Here is a 22,319-nt window from a genome sequence, read left to right on the forward strand (position 1 = left end):
CCAGACGCGTAGCTAAGGGTGTAAATTAAAGTGAGAAATTCACGGACGCAAACATAGTGATGGAAAATAAATTATAAATATTATTTTAAAATTAAATTTTTTTACATATTTTAAGATCATCAACTCTCAATTGAAAAATAAATTTTAAATTTTATCACTACTTATAGAAATAAATTTTATTTTGGAAAATAACAACATTTTCACTTGTTAATGATTGAAAATTTAAGTTATTAGACTGTCAGGCAGAATGAGTGATTTGGTAAATTATTAATATAAACTTGGAACTTCGTGAGTGGCTTCTTTTTGGCGAGCCTACCAAAATTTTCTCTACGACTTTTTGCGAATGTGTTTTCAAATGATCATGATAACGGCATATTTAAGCTATCGTGGAATTTGTGAGACACTATGACCATTTGATAAAATCAATAATTATTAAATAACATAGAAGAAGTGAACCAGGTATGTATTCAAAACAAAATAAAGGTGGACCAACTCATCGGTGCAGAATTTTTGTCGGTCAAATATTTTATTATTTAATAATGATTAATGTTATCAAGTGGTCATAGCGTACAACAAATTCCTTCCTGCATTTTTTTAAATCGATAGCTTAAATATGACGTTACCATGCTCATTTGAAAATGCAGCACTTTCGAATAAAGTTGTAAAGAGAAGTTTGGTATACTCGCCAAAACGAGGCCACTCACGCAGTTTCAAGTATGTATTTATCATTTAACAAAGCACCCTTTCTCTTCCACGGTCTATATTTTTGGACTAAATAAATAATTAAATTAAATATAAAATAAATTATATTATTATTTCATATGATTTAAAATTATGGAGTAAAAAGAAAATTGAATCAGGAAGCAAAAAACCTAAATATTCCACCAATAAACTTAGTATATTCCGTAGATATTATAAGCCTTGATTAAATTTCACGGATTTGGGTGTGTAAGCAATACTGTTATTATACATATTAATCGCCACCTAATTAATAATTATTATCAATCAAAATCTGAGTTGTCAAAAAATTTTTATAAAATTTATTAGTTAATTATATGGTCAAAAAAGAAATTGAAGGCCTAAATTCCATATCTCTGTAAAAAAAAAAAAAAAACTAAACAAGTTCTTTTTATCGTAATAAAGAAACGCATATTTGTGTTTTCTCCCACACCTAAATTTTTTTCAAAACCAAAAGGAACAACTTTTTTTAAATTGACAGTTTAAGTACACCATCTTTTGTTTTATACCTGAAAATCATTAAATAATCTTTAAAGGTCACCAATAAACATATAATTTTAAGTTCCAAGTAAACAAATAATTTTCCTTTTCAATTTTTAGAAAAAAATCACAAAAATATTAAATTAAAATTGAATGTTTTTGTTTTTGTTTGTATTAACTAAATATGATTTTTGATTGAAATCAAATTATAAATAAATAGCCCCAAGCTAATACAAACCGTTAGACACTCGCATCTCAGACCTATCTTAAAAATAAATACCATTCCAATAAAAAAATTTTATGTTCATGCCTTTGGTATGAACTCATCATATTGCATTATTTTTGTAGGTTTATAGAATTATTCCGTCAACTTGTCACTAATTATGAACCGATTAGAAAGAACAAGTGAAAAAAAACAATTGACTGAGTTAATTTCGAAATACCATATAAAGATAGAGTTGATTAATACAATCGTTTATTTTTTTACGTCACGTCATGTAGGTAAAGAAAGATATCCACTCCTTATACACACAAATACAATACGTGTACACATACTATATACTCCTAAGTTAATTTGCACCTTCACGAGTAAACAGTGATGTTTCCGAAAAATTTTGCAAACCAAAGTTGGTTTTTTTTTTTATAAGGAATATTCTTTACATTTAAACTTTTGTTCTATCTCTATCGGTTTACAAGAGGACAAGACCCAACGTCATGAAGACGCTATAAAAATTTCAGCTTGATATCTCTTTTCGTTTTTAGTTATCATGGTAACAAAATTGAAAATTTGGTTTAATTATATAGCTTTCGATATTTCGAAAATCAAGGTAGATATCGAACAATATTATTCTTATTTTTCGTCTACATTCATGAAGAAGCTATGACAAAATTCAACAAAAATCAAAGTGTTGAAAATAAGTTACAAATAATTTTAGCCCTAAGTGGGAGTTATTGATGAAATATTAAAGTCATTAATTAATACTTTTTTTGAAAATTTTTTTGGTGCCGATTCTAATTTTTTGTAAAAACTTGTAATCAGGACGCAAGATTAGAAACGTGTATGAAGCAATTCAGTGTTTAGAAAAATTTAAGTGTTAGGGATGAAATATTAAAGGCTTTCCAACAATTTAAAATTGATTAAATATCCTATATTTATTAGAAATAAATTGTAAATTTTATTCTGCCAAAATTGTTTATATTGAAAGGTCATGGCTAAACTTAAACGTACTTTAAACTTTAATAATTACTTTCAAAGGAAAATTAAGCTTAAAAATTTATTTAAATTGCAACAATTAATTTTTAGACAATAATAATACGGAACACATAAAATAATTAACTACAAATTACTGTAGCTAGTATTCTTTCCACGGGTATATTGAAGGTAATATTTAGAAGAACGATTAGAAATACATATGATAGAAAAGAAACCTATATTCCAAGAAGTAATAAGTGGTGGTGGTACGGTGGTGTATTCTATTACACCAATAAAACCATGATTATGTGTTTATTATTATTATGATTATTATTTATTTATTATAATTAATTTGCATAAAATGTTTTTTTTTTTGTTTTATTTCATTTTTTTATAGGTACGTCATTTTTATAATGGAGAACAGGTTCAAAAACTGACAATATTATAAATATAATTTCATTTGAAAACATGATTCTTAACACAACAGATATAACAGATACAACAGAGATCAACAATTGTTGTTGTTGTTGTTTTTGTTTATCAAATGAGATTGAATGCTATTGATTATTGATTGATTGTTTCATGAAACCAATAATAAGTTTTGATGATATTAGTGATGATTTAAGACAATATTAATACTAATTTATTTATGTTTTCTAAAATAAATGTTTTTTAATCAAATGGTACATCGAACTTATTATCGAATTAGTTTAAATTTGAGCTTTATGTTATTGTTACGATACATAATTTTTCATAGTTAAACATTTTAAGTCAATCAAGTTTTGCTGTGTTTAATTTTTTGTGATATTTTGTAGTTTTTTACCTTTTTTGTGATTTTTCTTTGTGTTTTTATAAATGTGTTGTACTTTTAGTTTTACCATGCATAATACTGCGCGTAAGTGTTTTGTTTTATTTGCCTTTTATTCGTGGGATAAGTTAAAGCTCATTAAGGAAGCTCATAAAATTGTTTGTGACTAAAATCAAAAATTAGTTAATAAAGATTGACTTTCTTTGAAATTTGTTTACATATAATTACAATGGTCTTAGAAGATTTAACGTGCTAAAAATATCCTATTATTTTGAAAATAAAGCTTAAAATTTCTTAAGCGATGTTTTAGGGATATTTGTGGAAAGAGGAGTTTATAGTGTGTTCAATAATATTCCAAAAAATATTTGTTTTCTCATTTCGTTGTAACGAATCGCATATTGAATTTCTTCGAAATATTGATAATACAAAGAAATTTAAAATTATAGTATAAATCATAACACAAAATATTTTCTTTTATGAAAATTATATTCGTGGAACATAAAAATTGAGAAATTTGAAACGCAATTGTCATTACTTTGATGTGCTCCGATAGGAAAACTTGCAAAATATAATAAATTAAATAATATAAAAATTCAAGTAAGAGAGTATAGAATTTTCATAGAAAAATAAAATTATACAAATATTATAATATGAATTGAATTTATATTTGGTTTTTGGTAGTACATACTTTAATACAATACAATTTTAAAAAATAATAAAAAATAATTTTATTATGGGTGTATAAATTAAAAATCTCTTGAGAATGAACGAAAAATTTTGAGAAAATATAATAAAACTCGTAGTCATACACCAATTATAAAATTATTTTTCACTATTTTTTAATTATTTATTATAATATAGTTTAATGATTCCATAAATGAATTCATGATGTAGGTGCCCGGAAATATTTGCTATTTTTGTAGTTTACTCTATCGATTTGAAATATGGATATGATTTTCATATTCTACCGCCCTGAGTACTTTTATTTTTTGAAAATCCTGTTAAATTTCTTAATTTTCATAGTTCACATCCAAGAACAGTGGAATAAGAAAAAGTACCTCAGTATGAACAATAAAAATTGGGAAAATTAACAGGATTAAAAAAAAAATAAAAGTTCCCAGGGCAGGTAGAATATGAATACCTATAACATATTCAAATTTCAAAGGGATAGAGTAAAGGGTATAATAAAGTGAGTAGAGTAAAGTGTTAAAATTATCTCTGCAATAATACAAGAAACGTATATTTTTAATTTGTAGCAATCTCAAAAATAAACAATTGACTGAGTTAATAGTTGAATTAACCATGTATAGATATTGTTGATGACCCAATTGTTTGTTTTTTTACGTCATGTATAAACTGCGATCTTATCAAAAAAATGTTTTTTATTTTTGTTCTATCTCTAACGGTTTACAAGCACGCAATAAAAATTTCAATTTGATATCTCTTTTCGTTTTTGAATTATGGTGTTGACAGACAGACAACCGAAAACGGACTAATTAGGTGATTTTATGAACACCTGTAAAAAAATTTTGTTCATAGCATCAATATTTTTAGTCGTTACAAACTTGGAGCTAAACTTAATATACCTTGATATATTTCATATACATGGTATAAAAATAAATCGAAAATAAATTGTTCTTAATTTCTGAGTGGTATGTTCTGTGTATATGATTCAGACTACTGAGAATTTTACATTTCTATTTCTTTGTTTAGACAAACACTTAGATGGAAAACCATTTTCATGTAAACATAAAGATATTTATATGACTAATAAAAAAAACTACTTCAAAAAATCAAGTCAATAGTTTTTATGATGACTCAAAATAATTTTTCCTCAGACAAACACAAAACGTAAAATCAATAAAGTGTTAATCGAATTCCCCCTTAAATGGGTGTATCCAAATATGGACATTTTTACGAGGAAATAAAGAAACAATGTAGATAAAATCATGACAAATACATTAAAGTGTTAAAAATAAAATTCCATAATTTAATAAAAAACATGTAATTCATTTTAAATTAATTGACCTTACATAAAATAAGATATATTATAATTTATAACTAAATTTTTACTATAGGAAAAAAGGTTTTTTTTTTTTTAAAGAATATTTGTGGTTAGTAATTTTTTATTTTTATTAGAATTTATTAATTATACTATTTGTGTGACTAACTATATGAAATAATGATACATTTAATGTATTGACAATGTCCGTGAAAATTGACCATGATTTTTATATGGTAGACATTTAAAAGTACATTATAAATGAATGGAATGTACTCTACAGTTCCTTTACATTATATAATTAATTTTTTATATTGATGGTATTCAAATCGGAAAATTAATATTCTTAGGCAAATGAAAAGAGTAGTAGGCTAATATAATAACAGAAAAAGATACGGCTTACGTGTTGTTGTTGGTTACAGATCCGAAGTGGTTTTAATCTCTTGAGGAGGGTACACACATAATGGACCTGTCGAGTCCATTCGTCAGGAACCTGTGTGCTGGAATTATTAAACAAATTCGGCTGAAAATTTGTGAGGGATGTAACTCGTAAATTGGTGCACTTTAAGATACTGATACTATGGAACTTTTTGTTCTTTTTATGTTTTTCTAGAACTTCAAAAAAAAATTGTTGCAAATTTTTGCGAAAAATGTGCAAAAATGCCGACAAAAAAAAGTATTTGAACATGAATGTCTGTCAATTGGTTTCCTATTTGTTTGCTTTTTTTAAATCATGTTGTACTCGTTTTTAAGTCGAAATAAGAGTGACATGTCTGTTATATTGTGTCGACCTGTAAAATTTTTCTATTGCCTTGTTTCGTCTCTATTCTGTTACAGAATGTTTTCTATCGTCTCATCTCTTCTAAGTACATTTTTGCGTTGAGAATTAAAATAAGAAGCTTGTTTTTATTAAAACCATAATTTGGGATTAAAAAAAAACGGAATATGAATTTTAAATAACGATATGTAATTCTAACGTGCAACATAAATAAAACTTACAGTAGATAATTACAAGAAATGCAAAAAAATCATACATGAGAGAGTAATAACCACTACTTTTAGTTTCGGTTTATTGTCCGAATAAGGTTGATGCCCAGCAAATTCCAATTTCAAGAATTATTACAACAAAAAATATTGTTGTTTGAACTGTAATTACCTATATAGAAAATTGCTAGTCAAATTAAACGTACCTTTAGAATTGCTAGATAAATGTGGATACATTTATTTAGTTTCACGATTCATTAAAAAATAACAATTCTTAGAATTTGTCAAAGATTTTCAATATCGACTTTTCTAACACATATATGTACAAAAATTAAATGATATATTTTGAGATTCTTTTGACAGAAATAAGAAAATAGGTCATAGAAAACACATAGCCTTTTTTTCAATCCATCTTGTAAATGAATTTTTTTTCGATTTGTTTTCTTATATTAATTATAATTTTCTTTTAATTTTAATATTCCTTTGTTTTATTTTACAATATAATTTTAACCAAATAATTGATCTAATTACACGTTCTAAAATTAAAAGCCATTCTATATGCGTATGCGTACATTTCATGAAATACTGAACCAAATAATTCGCTGCATAACTTTTGGAAATATCTACTTTTTGTACGGAACATATCTAATTCACATCATGATGAAATATTATTTAATAATTATTCAGTCGTTCAGATTATACTTTGTATGTAGGTAAATATAATATTACTGTAAATTGTATATCTAAATATAATAATTCATATAAATATTTATTGGTAAACAAGATAACACGTTGAAAACTCAACGGTCATGTCTCTGCTTTTGACGGAATATTTATGACAGAAAATGTTGATTTCATAGCAGTGGCGTAGCTCGCCTTGGAGGGGCCCTATATCAAAATTGGTTTGGAGGCCCCATTGAGCTGCGGGCCCCTTAGGTTTTAAAATAAGTTATTTTACAATAGGATCATAATTAGATATCTATAAATCTCTCCAAACTGTAATTTTACTATTGATTTCCTTTGCAATAAAATATCGATGGTATTTTCTTGTAACCAAATATTATAAGATAGGGATGCATTAATATGCTGCTGTGAGTTTACATGGTTAAATATACATGGTGTAAATTGTTAATCTGGGGGCCTCTGTAGCCCGGGGGCCCCGTATCATTGATACGGCTGATACGGCGGTAGTTACGCCCCTGTTTCATAGTGTCTTAATTCAAATGAATAACTTCCAAGCAATCATTCGTATCGTAATCTTACTTAATATACTAAGAATCGAGAAAAGATTAAATTTAAATCCCTGTTTAAAATCCAATGAGGCAGAATGAGGTAAGCTGATTTCAAATTATATTACCTCATATTTTGTTGCTAAACTCCACGTTTGCATTATTTTTCTTCTAAAATTTGAATTAATTTGAAGAAAATATACATCGTTGTATGATACACTGAGAAAAAAAAAACATTTCTTGCCAGCCTTTAGGCAAGGATAGACTTTTAAATAAATAGATAGCCATAAATTTAAAATTTATGCTAAGATTTGATTTATGAAGAAATAATAATAAACGTGTGAAAATCGTCTAGGTTGCCAATTATATGCATTTTATTTGGAAAATTAGACAATAAATTATCTCTTTTATATTTAAAAAAAAAATTTAAATTAGGAGGAAGAAGTTGGTTGAATGCCACAAAATCCTAATTGATATATTAAATTATGTCATAATTATTATTTATAAATAGTTTGGCAAAAATTTCTCATTGGCAAAATAAAATCCTTGATAATAATTGCCATATTTTATATGCGCAAAAAATGTGAAATCATTGTGTAGGTGGGTTCGACAAGAAGTTAGATGTTTCAAATATTTATGAATTCATCTGTTCAATAATACAGAATGTGTCAGAAGTTATTCAAAGAAATTAATCTTTTTTATGTCAATTATAAAAAAAAATAGTAAGTATGTTTAGGATTATTGTTAGGAGTATCGAAAAATATTCTTTTAAAACTGAAGTAGAAATTTGAAGTTAATGAATAAAAGAAAATATCTCTTTAAAATATAAAAATGTAAAAATTAAAAACATCTCAGAATAATCCATAATTAAGTATAATAGTTTCTTATAAAATTAATGATTCCTTTTTGAAAATTAATCTGAAAATATGCAAAATATATAAAAATATTTTCAATTATATCCTGTTTCGCACATAGATTTTTCGATTTAATTATGAAATTGTCAATTAAAATGTAATATTTATTGCTCACATAAAATTAAAATAATTTTAATTAATTTTATAATTTACATAAAGTAACAAGTTGTAATGTGATATTAATTATCATCATTTTCATATTACAAAGTGAATTTTTTTTAAAGTATGCTATACACTTGACAGATTACAAGCCCCATAGATCCTTCGACTTTTCCACCGAAAACTAATTAAAAAAAATAGATATATCTGATATATCAGAATAGCACATGTACTATAATTTATAAAGATATATTAATAAAAATAAATAAAAAAAATTAAATTAATTTGATATTACCATAAATTACAGATTTCTGTAAAAGTAGTCATTTGACATTACCATAAATTACAGATTTCTGTAAAAATAATCAATATAAAATATTTCACGGCCATCTTCTCTGATATACTCAATGAATAATTACTATTGTACATTTAAAAAAATATAAAACCATACATATATTTAACCTGTGTAAAACAATCCTTACCATTATTTCGAGTGTTATAGAAAGGAGAAAAGCGAGAGCAATCTTTACTTTTAAACCCAGCGAAGCGGGTGGGTATCACTGTAATGTCTTTATATAACAAACATGGTAAAAATTAACAACAAAAATAGAGAATTTTCTACTATTAACTCACTTAGTATAAGTAATTAAACTTCCTTGTAAAAATTAACACGTTTGTTTTGGTTCACTCTGTACTTAAAATAAAATTAAAATAATATTAGAAATAAAATTTCCAAAAATATTTGGGTAGGTTGACTATAGTAAAACTAAAAATCTAACATCAAATATACATTAAAAATTGTTTTAATATACATAAATCGATTCAATTAATTCTAGACACAAATTTAAATAAAAAATTAAACAAATTGATAGTTGTTTTTATAAATTTTTAGTAAATAACAAGGTTAAAAATGATTTTATTTAAATCTGAGTAATAATATTTTTTATTACCTATTATAATAACAATAATAATAATAAATGTAGGTAAGAGATGATGATTATAATTTATTGATAGTATCTACAATAGATAGGGTAATCTTTTCCGCTTTTGTTTTTATTTATTCATTAATAAAGAGTGTATTCAGGAAGTATTTTAATAATAAAATTTTTGAAATAGTATAATTTAAATTCATACTTTTAACTATGTGTTAAGGTTATATTGATAAATAGATTCTTTTTGGTGCTACTGTAATTTATTAATAACAAGTACATGTGCATAATACTATAACGATTGTATGTATATTTTATTTAATGTAGGAACTGCATAAGAAATTAAACAATCAATATTATTCTAGGGAATAATATTACAAGAGTGCATACGGTTGCATCTGACAAGATTTAAAAGGCAAAATCTTTATACTTTTTTAAGGGATATTGCTTTTTGGCTTTTAAAATGACCTTAAGGAAAAATCAGAAGATAAATCATAAAATGAACTAGAAAACTTTATATAGCTTTACTTTATTATTAAATCTAAAATGATCGATGCAAAGTCTTGATCCTTATTGAGGGATGTCTCTTTTATAAGCCTTTCTTTACGACACTAAAGATCTTTATTTTTTAAACCCCCGAACCAAAAAAGGGGTGTTATAAGTTTGACCGCCATGTGTGTGTCTGCCTGATGAACCAATTTTTTTCTTCTTTTTTTTTGAAAGGTAATTTAATGGAGAGTGTTCTTAGATATGTTTCAAATGCGAGTTTAGGGTTCCGTATCCAAAAAATTTGTCGGGAGTATTTTAAATTTGCTATTTTCCACTTGTTGTTGGGTCTTCCCTTATAACTCTAATGACAATTAAAAACATTTAATCATAAAGAAAAAAGATTAAAGCATTTGTTAGTTTAAGTAAAACCTTACAAAACACTAGGAAGCTATTTGACTGGTGAAAAAGTACATGCTACGAAGGTTATTGGGGAACCGCGAAAATCGAAAAACTTAATTTCCATAAATTTGACACACGATTCCACTATCAATACTGAAAGCAGATAAAAAGAAACATAGAAATATCACTTCATTATGAGACCACATATGTCAATATTGTACGTATAGAAAAAAGTATTATCGAGAAATAAATTTCCAATTTTCCGATGATGCTCAAAATTTACTAACAACTTCCATTATCTTTAACAACCAAAAATGTGACAGCATAAAGAGCTTCTTATGGAGGTGTTGAAAAAATTAAATTAATTAAATCTGTAAGTGAAATTCAATATCAAAATTATATCTTTAAATTCAAGCTTTTGTGAACCTTAAAGTTAAGTTATATTTTTCTCATTCATCATAATATAAAAGTTCCACTAACGGGTATAAAATTATATAAAATCCGAATTTGCAATTCAAATTATTTAATTGATTTGTGCTAGTTACCTCCATAAAGAATAGACTTTATTTTGATTTTGTTTAATGGAAAAAAAATATTGGTTAAGAATTCTTGAGAACAAGTTAAAATTTATAAATATATAAATTAGGATTTGTCATTTTAGCTGATTATTATTTATTCAAATTAGCATATCATTTTTTAACATATTTGTAAACTTCATGTTGCCCACACACCTGTGATCAAATAATTTTAAAAACTACTTTATGAACAGCTATAACATTTTACTTATCTATTATTGGATTTTTCAACGTTGAATTCGATAATATTTTAATGATAAATGCTCATATGATAAATTTCCTTGTATATAAATTTATAAATGAGGTTTTTGTTCACTAAATATATACATGAAACTCGAAGAAAAAATTTAGTTTCTAGGGTGTAACTGTTGTACTTACTTTAAATTATCTCTGTTATCTTTAACTTCTAATAACTTTCATAACTCAATTTTTTTAAATGATAAAACATAATGTTGACAAAAAATTCAAATTGACAATTATAATATTATTTTTATTATTTGTTTTTTTTTGCACTTTTTTTGGTTTTACCTCTCAAGATAAGAAGATAACGTGCGATAAGGAACATAGTTCCAAGAAAAAAAAATTGAAAAGCAACTCGCTTATTTCATAATCTATTTTTCCTATTACCCAGATAAAGTTGTTTATATTTTTTATACCTAAACGTATAATTAATCTTTAAAAAAACCAAAAATTCAAAATTCCTTTTTACGTTAATCTTCTTAAAATGTAATATAGAAGTAATGTATACAAAAAATAAGTTTAAACAAAATTTGTAAATAATTACATATTACACACTAACATACATATTTAAAAGTAGCATGTCAATATGCAAATCAGTAAACAATAGCTGTTTGTTATTAAATGTCAACATTAAATTTTTGTTATATTCTTTGAATGTGGCCCTCATTACAAATTGGCTACATCTATTGCTTTTGTCTTCTGTCTTATCAAGATGTTAAGTACGCCATGTTTTGGTTTTATGCTAACGTAGCTCTTTTCGATGCCTTTGACCTCTTCTTTCCCAAACAATTTACTATCTCTTTATCTGGATAATAAACTAGTTGTAATTTCAATCTGTATAAATGATAAGTACCTACATTATTGGCACTTTTATATCAAAAATAATAGTAACTCACTTTTTTGATAATACGATAAAAGTAATTATACATTGTTGATAATTCAAACAAACTTTCATTTTGCATATATTATCTTGCACAATCTACTTCCGATTTTATGGCTTTATTTTATTAAAATTCGATTACTTTCATTTTCAAAAATGTTATCGGTGAGAGTGACCCACGACAAAATCACTAAAAAGTTTAGATTTAGCTTAAAAATAATACCTAATTTTGTCATATAATGATGTAACACAAAATTAGTTTTAAATAAGTTAAATTTCCCAAAAAAAAAACGCCCAATTCCTATAAGATATAACTGTAAGAGACCTGTAAGAGACCGGTAAGAAGATATATATACAAATTAACACGCTGTTATTAGTTTGGCATGTATCTATGTGAAGGAATCTTTGAACGTGATTTTCACTCGCTCAAAAAGTTGGATTGAATTGAAACTTCACACATTTATCAAGAACCCATGACAATAATTTAAATAATAAGTTTGTCCGATTATCCTTTTCCAAAATCTTCAGGATTCACGATTAACTCACTTTAAAAAATCTTTGATGGTGGAAGCGCAGATAACATTTCAAAATGTTAATAATAAATGAAAACTTAAAAAAAACAATTAAAAATAGAAAATCATCTCTATTTTAGAGTAAAAAAATCATCTCTATTTTAGAGTAATTATATTAGAAATTATATTTTACTGTTTAGTTCAGCTAGTTACAAAAGTTTTTTAACCTATTATTTATTTAAGGTAAGTAAATTAAGGAATTTAAAATTTATTTTGTAGACCATATGGAAATACTTTATAAATTTATTTTATTAAAAAAAATAAATTTTGATTTTTCTGTAAATTTTCTCCAAATATAGTTTTAAAGAATCACAAACATCACGGAGGAACTTTTAATCATCGTTAATTTTAATATTTCAAGAGATTTATTTTTGGGATTTTTCGGTTTAAACTATATATTAAAATAGAAATATTTATTATTCTAGCGTCCCATATTTGTAATATTGAAAATTATTGAAATGACGATTTAGACTATGCATTAGCACTGGAATTTTTAAGAAACTAGCGTTTCATAATCAAAGTCTAGTACAAAATTGTTGAACATTGTGTTCCTAAGCTTTAACAACTTGCGAATATTTTTTGGATTGATTTTGTATGCAACAAAACATTCTCGTTAATAATTAATAATTCCATAATTAAAATTTGTTCAGAGTATATTTTATACAGCCATAAAAAGTGTTTTTTTTAACAATGTTTCCCATTAATTTTATAAATATCCACAAAAAAAATTAATTATCCCCTTAGGCTGATTATCAATGATATATTATATATCTGCCATAACAGTCGTAAAACAGTTAATGGTCAGTCATCATTAATAATAAAAATCGCGTATTTTATAAAAATACAAGATCCTGGTTGATTTTTTCACCTGGTTCAGTTCAATGAAACAATCATAGCTTCGTTTTATAATGTTTATATTGCCTGCCATTAAATCATAAATGTGTAGCTTCTTTCGCAATAATAAAAAAATCATTCATTTAATTTTCAGTATTAAAAGTTAAAATATTATACCGCTACCAGTATTAATTACTATTTTCTTGTTTAATGCGTATAAAACTGAATAAGTGATGGTGAATCCTACCCATAGAGTCTAAGCCAGTAACTTTTCACTGTCAAATCATTATTGTTTCAGTGATAAATTCTAGTAAAAAAGAGACATGCACTCACTATTTTGAAGTCTTAAAAAGAAGATGAATACCTACTTGTTTTAAAAATTATTTATAAAAATTCATATAACTAAACAAACTACAAAGTTTATATAAAAAAGTAGGAATTATATCGCAATTATAAAAGACTTGGGGAGCAAATATTTCACAGCACATTTAGACATATAATGAAATAGGCATCTGTAGTCTTTATATTCAATGAAAAAATCAGAGTGTTAAAAGTATGCTTTACATTTTGTGGCGCTGAAATTTTATCGTTAAAATAGAATTAAGTGACTTGTTATGAGTTTATATTTTGACAGTAATCTGGAGTGGGGTAATGAATTCATTACGATATAAGTGCGAATGAGTTCATGAGATATCGTTTAAAAATATATATAACAAAGAGATATCGTTGAAAGATGCTGATTGACCTCTAGTTATAGACTACGCGACGTCATATTAAATTGATTCCGGTACTCTCTAGAGGACATAAAGTCATGAATTTAAAAAAAAATTTCATTTAATGACACCGTTTTACGTATTAAATGAAAGGGCGTAATTTGCACTTTTCAAAAATATATATATTGTTATACTTAAATTAGATGAATTATTGTTTATTATTAATTAAGTATTACTTTTTCTCTACTGCATTCTGTTTTGCTTCTGGTTTAAAAAGAATACTTATAGACTGTCACAGTTATTGTAAATGTCAAGTGTAAATGCATTAAGTATGTGATTAACATGTAATTTTAATTAATCTTGTTATAAGAAGAGATAAATAAATACACCTGTATAATTTATTTAAATAATATGATTTACCGTAGGAAATTGTTTTCCACGGTCACGACATTTGATGACGTCAAAATGAACAAAGTATTCTTTTTAAACCAGAAGCAAAAAAGATAACAGTAGAGAAAAATTAATAAATAATAATAATAAACAATAAAGCATTTAATTTGAGGTCAAATCGTGCAAGTTCAATAATATTTTAATTAAGGTAGTTCCTCCGCGACAGTCCAGTCAAAAAGTTTTGGACTAATACTATCATTCAGCGCATTAACTGTGCTATGGCTACTATGACTATACCATATATTATTTTCACAAGACTGTAGTTCCTCACTACTGTTTCTCCTATACATATAAACACACACACTATGATATATACCTTTAACATTAGTCTTCATATCCTTTCCACAAAAAATATCGCTAAAACGAGTTATTTATTTAAGTTTTTTATCGAAACTATATGGTAAATAATTTTTATTTTTTTTTATATATTTTCTAAATATAGTATTCTACATTATATTAGTTTTTCATAGAGATGGTGAACGTCATTCATTGATAAATAAATATAATATTTGTAAATTTGTGTATTTTTATACGCTTCTCCCATGTACACGTACAAATTGCGTCACTTTTAATTGCTAATATCTCATGTATGACATGGTAAATCATCTTCTAATTTTAACAGCATGTGTATTATGAATTAAATATTTTATATTCTGAGTTTTGAGAAATTCTTGAAATATCACTTTCGTGTAGGTACTACCTTAAGTGATTTCTGGAATGAAAATGATTAGGTAGCTTTAATGCGTAAATGCTAGTGTTGTACTGTTTAATATTAATAAAAAATGACACTTATGTTTTCGAAAATCTCGAAAAAAATTTCTAGGAAGTATTTTCTAGGAAAAATGGTAGATTTTTGAAATCTACACCTTTTTTAGTCATAAAATTCTTATTCAAAAGTTGATTCATGTATAACCTCCCTTAATATTACAGAAAGGATTTAGTATGAAACAAGACTCCTACTCGAATCTAGCCACAATCTTTTCAATGTACATCCTTCTTCTTTTTTTATACTTTTGGAAATAATGGAAACTTATATTTTTTACCCAAGTTGTGCCCTTACGAGAAAAGATTTACAGAAAAAAATTTCAAACAAAATTTGTTCATTTTTCTTAAGGAGCATTTTTTGTATTTAAACTTTTACTCTATCTCTTACGGTTTAAAAAAATAGACCTATGAAAAAATAGTAGTAAAAAATACATATTTCTTGTGTATAATGAACCTTAAAATAAATAGGCATTAAATGGCTGGTTTTATCTACTGGGATATTATTTTCTTGCAATACTGAGAATAAAGGTCTCAGATTCCAGGTTCCACCATTAATTTCATACACTTTTTATAAAATTTATTTGATGTGAAGTTTATTTCAAAAATTAATATAAAAAGAAAAAAACAAGTAGCTAATCATACTTTAGGAGTATATTACAATGAATAAGGTCAATGAATCTTGTTTGCAAAAAGATAAATAAAACAAATAGTAAGTTGAAAGTTCATTTAAATTGCACAAATGAGTCAGATCATCAATTTTATATTGAAGACAATTTTCAGTTTTATAAAAAAAAAAAATTAATACATTAATATAACGGTTTATTTATTCTTTTAGAGAAATATTTTTTGGAAATACCAGATATTAAAAGCTGTATAATAAATCTTCAATAAATCTTTGAGACTTTATTCTTGTATGTTGTAAAATTGAAATATACAGGCTGGCTCACGTTATACGAGACGGAAGATTATGGGTAAACGGCGGACTGGACGTGCAGTCCGCCACCAAATTAGCAAAGAGTAACATTCATAATAAGAGTAATCTCTAGCTAATTCTTACTGATGATGACTACTTGGTAGTCGAAAATACGTATTTTAAAAATACAAAAAAACTGATCTAGGAAATTGGGGCAAAAATCGAAATTTATTTCATTATTTTCCCAATTAAATTATCTTTTTTCTGATACCAATTTCGATTGGTTAAAAGATTGGTGCTGATCTGTTCATAGCATAGGAATAGGTATGTCAATATACACCCATCTATTAACCAATCAAAATTGGTATCAGAAGAAAAATAATTTTATATCAAAAATAAAGGTATTATCTTAAATAAATAAAAATCGTTTCTGGAAAATAATTGATTAACATTAATTAATAAGAGTGTTTAAAAATGAAGAAAATTTCTTAAGAAATGTGTCTCCTCTGAGTATGAAATGGGTTCCCATTTATGATATTACTCAGGATCTAAACTGGGCATTATTAGACCATTGAAATCATTTTTCGTCACTCCGCCTATCATCACTGAAAGAAAATCGACCCGTAGAGAAGAGAAGAGAGAAAAAATAAATTCATTTAAACAAAATAATGAAAAAAAACAAGTGGAAACAAACAATTGACTGAGTTGATTGTTGAAATACCATGTATAGACAGTGTTGATTACTCTGTCACAATACACATACATACATGTCACACAAATATAACTGAAATTCCCATATAATACATACTACACAATTTGCGTTCTCCAAATTGACCTATGTTGCTCATTTACGAACTCGACCTCAATTTTTACGCCCTAAGCGCGCTATAAAAATTTTTGCTTTATATCTCTTTCCGTTTTTGAGTACTCGTGATCACAGACGGACAGACAGACGGCAGACAACCGGAAATGGACTAATTAGGTGATTTAATGAACATCTACACCAAAATTTTGTTTATAATATCATACCTGAGTATATTTTATATACATGGTGTAAAAATAGTATTCATTATGCTGACTATATAAAAAAAACTTATGAAAAAATTAAAATTTTACAGATTTACCGATTAATTATTATGAATGAAACATTTGTTTAATCTTATATTTTGCAATAAAATAATAATAAATACACAAAACTTATTTTTTGTTTCATAAAAAAAAGTTATTATCAAGTGCTAAGTACTTATTGACAAAAAATAGTGGTTAAAGTTGTTTATTAATAAAATAATAAAACTATATTTAAGAAACTAATGAACTTAAAAAAAATAGTTGTAGCAATTGAGAATAATAAATTAATGATGATTTAACAATATTGAATTTATTGTTATTGTACAAGTACAAATAACTGTTTTAAAAACATATAAAAATTTTATTAATAGGTCGATCCGAGTAGAAAAAATATTATCTTGTCTATTTGAATCCACTTTTTGTAACTCTTAATTTTAATCAACTGTTAAAATATTGAATAATAAATAGTTATTTGGAAATGATATAAAAACTAAAAAATTATCAAATTATAGAAAAATAGTGGCTCTATGCTCGTTTTGATTAAGTTTTGGCATAGGTTTAATTTTGAATGTTATAAATAACTATTCTCAAGTTAAGAATAGAATATTTTGAAGAGTTATTTTATAACTTGAATGATGCAAGTTAGTAAAAAAACTATAAAACATTGAATCAAATATATAAATCACCCTAACGCTTAAAATTGTGATAATTAAGAAACTTTAATCAATAATATCTAATTTTTTTTTCTTTTATTTTTAGGTACTTTTATGTTCCTATTGTTGGGATTGTTGGGGATTTTATCAGGCTGTTTCTTTTTAATGGTGCATCCATACGAATTAATTTTCAATTGGGTAAGTTTTCTTCAATTAAAAAAAATTACAATTACCGTTTATTGTGTATTTGCTATTATTCTGTATTTGTTACTTTTACTTAATATTTAGAATTGTCTTGCTGCAATATTATCAAAAAGTTTTGGATTAAATGCGCTTATAGTGAAATAAGGTATACTTTTTTCCCATTAATGTACCACACAACAGTTTCTCATATAACATACAGTGTACGATTAGTTATTTAATGTTCTGCTCCTATAGTTATTTCTCTTACAACCATGATATTCCAACTATAGTTGTTTCTATTCAGCGATAAAATGTTTTAACTACGCTTTCTTACATCTCAAGAATGAAACAGTCAATAACTTTTATTTTTCATTTTTTAACTATACTATATAAACATAGGTTAGGTTAGAACCCGCTGCCCTAAGCATACCACGGACGGAATTGGTTACTCCTTAACCAATTGAGCTAATATATAAACATAAAAAATATATGAATTAACAGTTTGTTGAAAATATCTGACAGTTTTCTTGCTAGAATTTAAAAACTTGTTAAAAACACAAGCAACTCCTCCCCCAATGCTGTCCGTACAAACAGTATTCACTTTTGTGTACGGGCACGTTTTCAAGGTCAAACAGGAGTCAACTTTGTTTTTTAAAGTATTTTTGCTTGTTTTTTCCTAGTTAGAGTTTATATCTTAAAAAAACATAGTTTACAACGTTAAGCTTAAATGAGTTTTTAACGAGACTAACATCATAGGACCCACCGATTAAAAAAATGAATTGCAATCAAAAGCTTTTGTTAAAAGTATGTCTGTTGCACCGGCTCTAAGATCAATATCTACTTTTAACAAGTCTCACTTAATAAAAAATCAATTAGGGTGTGGAATTACATAAAAATAATAAATATGTAGTAATTAACATATTTCTATTTTATAATTGAATACTATAAAAAGTTATATTGGTCGAATAAAATGATCAAATTTTAATTATGAATTAAATTACAAGTAATGATTCTGGGCGGTTATTCAAGGACATATTTAATTCATTTATAGGAAGAAAAATCTATAAAATTATACACATTATCCATTTAATCATATTTTGAAATCATCAATGATATCAATCAAATTTTTAAAAGAGATTTCCTCAATAATTATGCTTTATTATATCATTTATAACAAAAAAAAAAAAGTAATTTATTGCAAATTCAGTTTGGGAAAAGTTGAGCTTGCAAAAATTTCCACCATTCTTCTTATGAGCTGTTAAGAGAAGTCTCTAAAGTTTTATTCTATCAGAAAAAGGGTTAACGTATTCTCACATCCAATGGGTTGTGCACTTCTTTCGTAAAATCGACCTGAAATATTATTTTTTATCCATATCGGGGGTTTTTTAAATTTTGTAAATTTCACTGTATATTTGTTCATTACTGAATAGATTTATTTAAGATTGTTAATTAGATTGTAAAATATGGTTCGAACAAGCCAAATAATAAGCCAATGTGCCGAATATTTAGATGAAGCTTTTGTTAATTTTCTATGTCTGTTTTCGTAGGTAAAAATATAATTAATCGAGGATTTTCTAAATTTTGTTTTCTCTTGAACTAGATAATATACAGATATTTATTTTTCAGATATCTCATAAGTCTCGCTATAGCCTAAAAAGACTTAAAAAAGTTACACCCTAAAAACTTCCTCCCATTCCTTTTTTTACCGTTTAGAATTAGCATGAAAAAATCGAAGTTTTTAAAGCACCTTATTGTACGTTCTTTATGAAAAAAGGATATCCAAGTAGATGAATTTTACTGCAACTATTTATGAGCTTTTAGATCGTTTGAAGTAAAAACGAACAAACCAGTTATCAGCTTTGGAAAAATTTTCACATCCTTTCTAAATTATGTAAATGGATAATAAAAAACGTATATGCGTTAAATATAATGCTTTGAAGGTTGTTTAGTGGCATTAATTACTTACATTATTTATTACATTCATGCATTTTTCCTTATTAACTACTAAAAATAGAGAAATTTTCTTCAAAGCTTTAAATAATATTATTAAAATTGTATATAATTATGAATAATTAACATAATATTTATTAAATTGTATTTAACGATTTAAAAAAAAATGTGTTAATTAAACCTATAATAATATTTTATGTATTTATAATTTTCTGTAATTATATTTATTGATTTTTGTTTAATGATTTTATTATAGTAATTTTAATTTGTTTATAATTATTGTATTTTAATCGCATATTCTATTTCAAGACAAATTCTCCTATAAATGAGGCAATCTTTCACCCATTTAACAAGCCGAAGGTAGGGTCTGGTGGGACCGTTAAGATCCACACGAATAATACCCAGCATATTAAATAGTTGTAAAACAAAAATTTCTACCGACTCGGAAGAATGTTATGAAATATGAATGTTTGAAGTCGGTTAAAAATGAGTAAATACGCGCGTGCTTTAATTATTCCATATACAATGTGGAATATATTTTGCCATCAAAAATTGGATATGCCATCTACAACCCAGTCACGACGGCCCCACGACCGAAATTTTATTCAAACGTTAATGGTACAAAATTATCTTTCTAAAAAAATTTCATTGATATTTAAAATATTATTGATTTATTTTAATTTAAAGTTTGAATTTAAGTCTCTAAAAAACCGTTATAACTTGAAATATACATGTTACAACAAGCCAAATATATGTTCAAGAGATTGGAGATTATAGTCAAATAATAAAGAAAACGAAATTATTTTTTTTGTCAAAATTTTAAATCAATATCATCATTAAGTAGTGATTTTTATTTAACATTAATTAAAAAAGATTAATTCGTTAGTTTTTCACTTGATTTATTAAAATTTATGTTAATTTAATATTCTTAAATAGCTTTTTGAAATATGATACATTTAAATTTTTTTAAATTTGTTTTTAATGGACTCTGAAATTATCATAAAGTCTATTATTAATCATCCAAAGGTTTATTTATTATTTTTAGGAATTTGCTATTTTTTGTTAATAATATTTTAATATTTAATATATTAAATCTATTTAATATTCATTTTAGTTAAATTAAATTATATCTAAATTTAGCTAACTACATTATATTTTAATCCTAAACCGGTCCTTCAAATCTTTGGACTTTGATATACCATACACCCACAGACACATCTTTAAATATATGTTAAATGACTCAGCTAACCTTGCAACAAACACCTAGCTTAAAATATTAATTTCGAAATTTGAGGTTTTATTGGAATCTTAAAAGAACTTTAAACAAACTGCTACCCTGTACGCAGGATAACTTCAGTGGGAGGAGGGAGGGGGAGTAAACATGCAATTTCATAAAAGTTTGGGATAAAAGAAATTTCGACTGTCATATATACGGCCATGTAGCAAACGAAAATTTCAATACCTACAATACGATATTTAACAGTTATTTACGCATTTCTGTACAGAAAACAAGTGAAATTTATAAAATTTAGAAAACCCTCGACAAATGTGATTTATTATTTGTAAACCGATATTTGTAAGCCGATCATGTAAACTTGACCAAAGTGATGGCCAAGGACATCAGATGAGATGAAAAAGATACTTAGTGAGCTATCATTTTTTCGGACAAATTTTTGGAAATATTTTAATTGAAATTGAAATGTTTGAGTTGGTCTTGTTCTTTTGAATGATTGTTCTGAATCACCTTATTATTTTACCGTTTCACTTTTCGAAATGAATTGAGCCAGGTTTATTTGACCATTCATTTCCATAGTAATTATTTATATGTTAAAATTATTTGTCATAATCACAAATTTTTTAGTTTTTCCGCATACGGAACCCTAAAATCGAACTGATTTATAGCTAAGCTTTAACACTCTTCGTTAAATTACCTTTCAAATGAAATCAAAAAAATTAAAATCGGTTTATCCGTTTAGGCGCTACAATGCCACAGACAGACACACACATAAAGCGGTCAAGCGTTTTTTTGGTTTGGGGGTTAAAAATGACTAAAATGTATTCGCAACTAAGTTCAAACATTCGATCATCATGTGTTGAATGTAACATAAAATTTATTTATTTATAAAGTGAATTTCCTGACAGAACTTCAAAAAAACTAATTGAATTCATATTTAATAAATATTAATAAAATTATTTAATATATTTAACTTAACAAATTGATGCTTTAAAAAATTATGATGAATTAATATGTATAAATTGA

At 25.7% G+C, this 22,319-nt stretch overlaps 1 protein-coding gene across 3 annotated transcripts in view; it reads left to right on the forward strand.

Moving 5' to 3' along the window:
* Nucleotides 1-22,319, forward strand: part of LOC123297993 (scavenger receptor class B member 1) — a 135,488-nt gene that overhangs the window by 74,595 nt on the left and 38,574 nt on the right. For 2 of the 3 annotated variants that reach the window (XM_044879843.1, XM_044879840.1), the window contains exon 2: nt 18,033-18,124. In XM_044879843.1, the coding sequence (XP_044735778.1) occupies nt 18,033-18,124 (92 nt within the window). Of the gene's footprint in view, nt 1-3,204; nt 3,306-18,032; nt 18,125-22,319 lie in introns of those variants that run through there. The other variant, XM_044879841.1, reaches the window with a different exon arrangement.

This window comes from Chrysoperla carnea, chromosome 4 (genome assembly GCF_905475395.1).
Source record: "Chrysoperla carnea chromosome 4, inChrCarn1.1, whole genome shotgun sequence".
NCBI lineage: Eukaryota > Metazoa > Arthropoda > Insecta > Neuroptera > Chrysopidae > Chrysoperla > Chrysoperla carnea.